The 8,478-nt window shown below is 52.4% G+C and overlaps 1 protein-coding gene across 2 annotated transcripts; it reads left to right on the top strand.

The window, feature by feature from the left end:
• The first annotated feature begins 108 nt into the window (after positions 1-108).
• On the top strand, positions 109-8,069 carry nsun3 (NOP2/Sun RNA methyltransferase 3). 2 transcript variants are annotated; one of them, XM_066706012.1, is made up of 6 exons: positions 109-303; positions 495-595; positions 885-1,216; positions 1,999-2,153; positions 3,533-3,654; positions 7,675-8,069. In XM_066706012.1, exons 1-6 carry the CDS (start codon positions 223-225, stop codon positions 7,934-7,936), a joined length of 1,053 nt encoding a protein of 350 aa, XP_066562109.1. In that variant the 5' UTR covers positions 109-222; the 3' UTR covers positions 7,937-8,069. The 2 variants fall into 2 exon arrangements, with proteins under 2 accessions (XP_066562109.1, XP_066562110.1); XM_066706013.1 differs by lacking the exon at positions 3,533-3,654.
• The last annotated feature ends 409 nt before the right edge of the window (positions 8,070-8,478 follow it).

The raw sequence follows: 8,478 nt of genomic DNA, 5'->3' as shown, positions 1-8,478 counted from the left end.
TGTAAATGCATGATTTATTCGTTCTTGGTGAAATGACAACACTAGACAACCGACGCTGAAGGCGGAACCAAAATTAAACGGGCATCGGGGGGGACCATAATAGCCGGCGGACGCATGTCTGCTTTCGCAGAGAGCGGGAGGTGGGTTTTGGGGTCCTGTGATTTGACCAGCGAAGTGAAATGCGCACGACCATGACGCGGGCGGTGTAAGTTGCTCCCGGAGATGCTCTCCGCCGTCTGCGCCCGAGGAGGGGGCCACGCGCCGCACGTGCCACGGGGGGCGGCTCGGCGTCTGCACGCGCAGGTGAGGACGCAGCGACTTCCGGGTTCGGCTGCCCGGGGTCCGCACACGTGGTCGCGTGTCTGCGGGACTGGGTCCGAGGCGCACCGGGCAACAATGACACATCGCCCACGCCATGCGGGCAGCGCTGTGCTGCGATCGCGCTGCTTAACGGCCGTCTCTCGCCGTCTCGTCTCTCTTGTCGCCCCGCACAGGCGCAGCGCGGCCCGGGCCAGAGGCGGCTGTGTGAGCCGGTGCTGCAGCTCTTCGACCGGCAGTACTCGGAGGAGCTCGGGCCGCTCTGGACCACCGCCAGGTCGCTGCGCACCGCGTGTGCTTTTAATTCATCTGTCCCGTGCATCTGTGGCTTCTCTTGCATTGCGGGGTTGTGTCGCCGTCTACTGTCTGTTGTTGGAAATGTTTCTGCAGTGAATCATTCATTTTTAAAATACACCAGTGCCCTTACTGAGGGAACTTGTTTGTTATTTTGAACAGGCATGTTTATGGGACAGAGGCATAAACCAAATTAGTAAGATAATAATAATAAAGTATACATGCTAGATTGACATTAATACAGTGTCTTATAACTGAACCCATCTCTGCAGGGAGGTGCTGTGCCAGCCCCAGTGCTGGCAGTACGCCGTCATGCTGAACCGCTTCTGTGCGTCGGCCGAGCTGCAGCCGCGCCTCCGGGCCCTGGGCTACTCCGGCCTCCTGCCCCCGGCCTCCAGCCCCCTGCGGTGCTTCGTGCACCCGGCCCCCCTACGCCTGCCCTCCCAGCGGCACCGGCCCGGCCAGCTCAAGCCCTACTTCCTGCTCAACGCCGCCTCCCTGCTGCCCGTGCTGGCGCTGGGCGCGGCGGACGGGGAGTCGGTGCTGGACCTGTGCTCGGCCCCGGGCGGCAAAGCGGTGGCCGTCATGCAGAGCGCCACCCCAGGTACTGTGGCCCCTCGCCTGTGTGCCGCCATGCGGTCGGGCAGCTTGTGAGAGGGATTAGAAACGGCACAGCAGTGGGAGTGGGAGAGTCGTATCCAAACAAGGTCACACACTAAACATTTATACATGTTGAGAGACCGTATTGTTGTAAACTGTGGTGCTGGGACTGGTAGATATGGGTTATCTCTGCTCTGTTCATTGGCAAATGCTTCAGATAATCTTGAGAAACTGCAATAAAACCACGCAGTGCCTTTGTGTCTTCTCCACCCACAGATTGGGGTTGACCCTCGTTGATAAGAGCAAATCCCCTGGTTTAAAAATAGATCCAAAGCTCCTTGTCCACTTGAGCTGAGGGTGAACACATGAACGACACACACACTCCACCGTGACGGTGGCTCTTCAGTACTGTGGCCTGATTAGGGATTAGGATTGAACCGTATATATTTGGAAATGGTTATTGAATGAAATACAAATAAAGGAAACCAAATTAAAAACTCCATCGGTTTTAACTATATTTATCTGCAGGATTATAACTCCAAAGTAAAATAAACAAGTACAGTTTTATTAAAGGACCTCATCGTCTTCACGACCAAAGAGAAAATGCTTTCTGCGTCTGTAAGAGCTGATCAGAGCACAGTGACCTTGCGGGACAGGGGACTTTAATACGTAAATGTAATAAACTCAGACCTGCCAGTCGATGCGCTAATTCATCCAGGAGTGGAGAGAGCCGCAGCGGGTGATTGTCATTGAAGGCGCTCCTTGTTAACGTCTTTCTATTTGTAGGTCTGTTACTTTGCAACGAGTGGGACGGGCGGCGCTGGAAGTGGCTGGCGGAGACTCTCGAGTCCTTCATCCCGGCGCGCTTCAGCCACGCCGTCCAGGTGTCTAACCGAGATGGACGCGTCTTTGGGCGGATCGCAGAGGGCCTGTATGACAAGGTGAGGAAGAGTTGCCTTCTGTGTCCTTGTCCCGGTGTCTCCCGAGGACGGTGAGTTGGCTCGGGCAGACTCGTGCCGTGTCGTTTTCTCCCGGACGGGAAGAGAAGTAGACTGAGAAAGTGTGAAGGAGACATCTGTTTGTGCGGCTCATTAACAGACACGTTTAGGACAGATTCTGATGCCTGCGGACTGAACGTCGGCTTTTTGTTGGAGGAAATCGAGCCCGGGACCTCAGCTTGGCCGTGGGGCATTGCTGATAGCTTGTCCACACCTGCTCGGCTCCCCGTGGCCAGCGGGGGGAGATGTTGTGTAGCGTGTGGAGCTTCCTGCACAATGTGAGGCAGCCGGTGCTGAGCTCTGAGGATCCTGGTATGTGGAGGAGGAAGAGGCTGGGAGAGCCAGGAGGCTCTCCCAGCCTCTTCCTCCTCCACACACCAGGGTCCCATCTGGCCCCCTGCCTCAGAGCTCCTTCTTAGCCTGGTGTGGATGCGGCTACTGGAGGCCTGAGGACTGATGGGGGTCGGTGGGAGATGGCATGTTCAGAGACACATTGTACAGCTGGGTTTGTACCGGAGCATACTGGGTAAAGTATCTTGCTTAAGGGTACAACAGTGGTGTCCCCCACCTGGGAGTGTACCCACAATCCTCTGCTCCAGAGTCCAGAGCCCTGAACGTCTGTCATGAAGCACTACAACACAGCCTGCTTTGCCAGTCGTTTGTCTTGCGTTTCTCCTCCTCCGGCCCGTTTCCCCCTCTCTCCCACAGCTGGGACGAGGCGGTGGGTTTCATTTTTGGCCTAATCGGATTCCCGGCCGGTTAAAAGAGCCAGATTGAGTTGATTAACGCCAACGTCGTGTTACCGAGGCACATTTATCATTCATTACAGGGAGAACAAACACAATTAAGATGCGAAATCGGCTCGTTTAGAGAGCGCGTGTACCAGCATCGGGTCCAATTAGATCTGCGATGCGCGGACTGGCGGCGGAGGTGTCGGGGTGATCCGAGGCCTCTCCCTGGGAGATGAGCTCGGCGGTTCTGGTAGAGGGAGAGTCTTGGTTCAGGGCGTCACGTACCGGCTGACGGCGAGGAATATTTAACTGGGTTCATCTGCTGGGAAGTGTAATATCAGCCTTTCATTATTGGCCTCTGTGAAACCAATTAAAGCCTCCTGTATGACATCATCAGCCCTGAAGCCAGCAGGGGGTCATTTATTATTTTATTTTTTGCATTATCTGGAAAGAAAGAAAAGGCAGAAAGTTTGTCCTTGTTTATAGAACCTTCTCTCACTTTATTTTGATTTGTGTGTTTCTTTTTCAACCCATGCTGTAATGCTTTAGTAACACATTACCGGTGTGCGGTTCTGGTCCCCGTCTGCGCAGGTGCTGGTGGACGCCCCGTGCTCCAACGACCGCAGCTGGCTGTTCTGCCCCGGGCCGGACCGGGGCGCCGAGAGGATACGGGGGCGGGAGGCGCTGCCCGAGCTGCAGACACAGCTCCTCAGGTACCGAGCCGCGCGGCCCCGGAAAGGTCACCCGAGCCAGACCGCACCGGGACACGGGAGAGCGGGACAGGCCGGCGTCGTGCGGACCCCCCGGGGACGGGTTTCAGTTCGGGTTGACCTTCGAGTCCGGCTCTTTTCACGGTTGTTGTCCCTCGTTGAAGCAGAACAGCTGGGGATTGGAACTCTTTTCGTTTCTGACTCCAGAGAGCGTCCCTGTCCGTCCTCGTGGCCCTCTCTGTCGTGTCTCGTGTTGTTTGTGGTCGTGCTTGTCCTCGGCCCGGGCGCAGCTTTCACATGTACTGGGCCCTCAAGCCGGGAGCGCGAGACGGAAATTTGAAATTTGGGGAAATTCGAAATTCGGGGAGCGAGCTGCCTGCCACACGGGCCTGCCAGAGGTCCGTCTCCGAGTCGAACAGCGCTCTGGGGTCGATCCGTCCCCGCGCGCCTGACCGTGGCGGTCCAGGGCGGCGCCGGACCCTCCGTGACGTCATCATGGCTCTGTGAATAGAGCAGGTCTGTGTTTATTTCCTCTTTGTTGCAGGAGCCTGGGAGGGTGGGAGGGGCTTCACAGTGTAAAGGAGTCTGAATTCACGGCGTGCAGAAATGTGTTTGCTCGGTTAATATCATACATATTCATATTACAAACCATTTCCACATTACAAGCACACAAGTGCAACGTCTGCAGAATGTCTGAGCTTTTTGTTTTTTTTATCCCCTGTATGTCCTGGATTTATTGTGCGTCATGTGTTTTTTGTTTTTTTAAGTATTATTCTTTTTTTTGTTCGTTCTGAAGTCTTTTCTCAGAGGGACGCCCTTCAGTTTCCCCCTGAAGGTCCCTGCCTCTCATGTCACACGTTAATTGCTGAGCCCAAAACTGTGTCTCCAGTCCGTTTCACCTGACCGCTGCCAGGGACTCGGTGTCGGACGTTTCCCCCCCTCCCCCTCCGCGCAGATGTGCTAGTGTGGAAACTCCTGATTGAATTCATACACACATCGGACTATATATATATATATATATAGACACACGCAAGGGCTCCTGATGTATGTTTGTGAGTGTGTGTGTGTGTTTGTGTATGCAAAGTCGCAGGATTGCATTTCCATCTCTTGAGGACTAATGCGTGGGAAGGGGCCTGCAGATTACAATGGCACAACTAAGCCAATATTCATCTTTCTCGACTATCAGGGGGGCGGACTGCAGAGCTGAACAGAACCGGCCTAAATGAGGGAGGACAGAGAGGGACACAGATGTGCAAACTGGCTTATTTTATCTACTGATTTACCTAAACGAATTATCTTTGTTACACTAAAATGGATACTGTTTTTGCATGGGGGCACTGTTTTTTTGGAGTTCTCACAAAACTCATGAATATGATGTTTACTAGTAAATAAAGCTTGTTTTACAGATTAAATTCTACCATGTCTTAGATCAAAGGAAATCAAGAATAAATTAACCTAGGAACAATGCAGAGTGTGAAGGACAGAGAATTAAGTCTGCGGTCCTTTCTCACTGATAGCCATCGACCCGTCTGAGAACAAGGTGTGTTGACTAGAAACTGCAGCCGCACCCATGACAATATAAAGTCAATCTGAATATATATGCTATGTGTACATTTGTTTCAGTCGTTACTGCAGAGACCCCAATATCCGCACTTTCTCTTCCCGCCGGAGGCCTGTTCCATGCGATCTTGTGAATACGCCGCTCGCAGTGAACTTCCCGCAGTCCCACTGAAAGAATACTAATAAAACTATTTAAACTACAAGAAGGGGAGAAATAATACAACCCTGCCTCCTACATCCACCTGGAGCCAGGGCGGCTGTCCTTCTACAGAGGCCTGGATACACCGAGGCTTCAGCAGAGTTGCGCACAGCCCTGCCGGATTGTTAAGCGGAGCGTCCTTCTCTCTGCCCCCCAAACGGCCGCGTCTGCGCTCCCGTTCTGCTCCCGCCAACCGAGCGGCGGAGGCTGTGCGGTTTCCTTGCCCGTCTGAACGCGGTGCTGCCATCGCACCTTGTCTTAAAGACGTACATGCGTGTGTTTTAAACCCCGGGTAGGGAGAGTCCTCTCAGTGCCGCACGTTGTGTTGCTATTACAGTCACCCCCGAGTGCCGTTTGGTTCACGAGTGGGTTTATTTCTTTATTTAGTTTCCTCTGACTGAATGCCGTGTTCAGCTGTTGTGAAGGCTTGGCCTCCATTTTGCTAAATGTTGTTGTACTACTTCTTTGAATAATGCTATCATGGGTCTAAAACCAGGAGTTCCCTACCCTGCTGGTTTTTGTTCCAACCGAGCTCTCAATTGTTTAATTACTTAATTTAACCTTAATTGAAATAACAATCTGCTTAGATTTGACTTAAATGGTGTGATAAGTATTGGTTCTTTAATAAGTTATTTATACAATTCTGTCCTTAACTTGAAACCCCTACTGTTTAAAACAATTAAAAGGCTCTGATTTAGGAAATTATTAGTTCAGTTAAGTAATTGAGAGCTTGGTTGAAACAAAACCCAGCAGAGTTGGCGGTAGGAAGATGAAAGAAAGCAAGCAGCATCTGAAGACGCTTTCTATTGGATGGATAGGGCAGCTCTGACGTCTCCTGTAGAACCTGGAGATTTGTGCTGAACGCCCTCTCGGTCCGGGGCGTGTTGGCAGAGTAACGCGCTGTGTACAGGCAGTGTCACGCGCACGGAGCACAGCGCTCATGTAAGGACAAAGCTTTTATTTTTCCCTGCTTTATTTCTCCCAGACGGACAGATGTTTAGCAGTCTAATTAAGTCCTTGGAGGCTCTTGCAATAAAGCGTCCTCTCGGCGCCGGCCACTGGGGCCCAGTTCTCCAGTCGGACATTTTAATACGGAGACATCGACGCAGATTTGTGCACGGCGGCTCTCAAGGCATTCACCAGAATCCGTGTGAACTGTCCCGGTTTAAATACTCTATTTATTATTAATGTTTGTTTAAACGTTGCTGGAGAATTTCATAATGAAAAATGGAATCTGTATATTTCATGTTTTCTGCTGTGGCTTTAAAGGTGACCCCCGGCCTGAATCGATGGGGATGAGATCAGCGAATCACAGACGTGTGCTGCGCTCCTCCGTTTCATTCAGTGCGTGTGTCCCGAGGAGGACGATGCCGATGATGTCAGATGTGACTGTTTTGGAGAAGCTGAGCCGCTCGTATTTCAGTGTAAATGTGAAGTCTGTGCTGCGTGGCCCGCCCGGGTGTATTGGTTACTGTAACAGCATCCATTAGCCAGGGATCTGCCCCCCCGGGACGACACCAGAGCAGGTATTAATTGCCTATCGATATATTTATATTCTCATAATTTAATGGAATTTGTAATGCACTGTAACTCGACCAGCGCGGGGCACGGACTCCGTCTCCCTCGGGAAAACAAAGTCACCTTTACAGCGCGGCCGCGGGGGCTCGTCTGACACCGGCCTCTCCGCGCTGATCGCTCATGGCTCCGCAGCGCTGCAAGGCCGGGGATAAGGAATCCTGCGTCCGACCAAACACAGGATTGGTTTTGCTGTTAAAAGGTAAATGTGATCAGTGTTGAAAAAAGGCAATTTTCTCAGTCTCCTCCGTGAAATCACTGACGCACTCTGAACGCACTCCGTCTACAGGTGCGCAGGCCGAAGACCAGGAAGTGATTGGCTTGTCGGCCACACAACACCCAGTCCTCTTCCTACCGTTACGCCCAGTCCCTCGCCACAGGGATTCACTGAACAGCCTCTGCTCTCTCATGACTCTCACATAAGAAAGTGTCCAGTTGAGAGGAGGCCATTCGCCCCATCGTGCTCGTTTGGTGTCCATTAATAACTAAATGATCCAAGGATCCTATCCAGTCTGTTTTTGAATATTATCCAAGTCCCTTTGAACAGCCTGTGCTGCCGAGATTGTATCTGCTGAGCCACCTATTTTAGTATCATCTGCAAATGTGACAAGTTTGCTAACTATCCCAGAGTCCAGATCATTTGCTCCCATGCCGTCCCGCCCCCGTTCTGAAGGCTTGTCTCGTTCCAGGTCGGCCGTGGCAGCGCTGAGGCCCGGGGGCGCGCTCGTCTACTCCACCTGCACTCTGTCCCGCGCGGAGAACGGCGCCGTGGTGGAGGCGCTGCTGCGCTCCTGCCCCTCGCTGCAGCTGGAGGACCTGGGCGGGCTGGCAGACTCCCTGGCGCAACACTTCACCTTCGCACCCCCTGCCGGCCCTGGCCTGCTCGTGGTCCCCGACGCCGGCCGGACCTGGGGGCCCATGTTTGTGGCGAAGATGAGGAAGCTCCACTGAGGCCGGGATCTGTGTCTATGTTTTATTGCATCCTAGGTGCAGGTTTGTGTAAATTGAATGGATTTATTTGTTTTAAATCTATTTTTATGGACCTGAATCTGTGAGAATCTCTATTAAAGTGTGATTTATTACAGCTGTGCTTCCTCCCTCTTTTCACTCCACTGGCGTAGTTATTCTGGGTTTTGCTTCTGTTGTAATTCACCCAAACCGACATCCACTTCTCGTGTTTTCCTGAAGCTTGAGTCTGTTCTGCCTCGGCTCGGTGCCACGCGTGGTGAAAGTAGGCCGTCCACGCGTGTGTGGTGTGAAGCCAAGCCCGTCCAGCGATGAACACTTACATAAAACGCTTAACGCAGTGCAAACGATAAGGATAATGTATTCTATGATTCCTGATCTCGTGTCAGTCACGTATTCCCTGTGGGCAGCTGACTGATTCATCTGGAAACCTGGGACTAGAGCACAATGGAACAAACGCACACAAAACGCTGAACAATGACTCCACTGGACAGTTAGCGTTTCCATATTCATGAAGTGTTTACATA

Source organism: Amia ocellicauda, chromosome 6, assembly GCF_036373705.1.
Source record: "Amia ocellicauda isolate fAmiCal2 chromosome 6, fAmiCal2.hap1, whole genome shotgun sequence".
NCBI lineage: Eukaryota > Metazoa > Chordata > Actinopteri > Amiiformes > Amiidae > Amia > Amia ocellicauda.
Note: the sequence above shows the minus strand (reverse complement) of the source record. Positions and strands in the feature narration are given on the sequence as shown.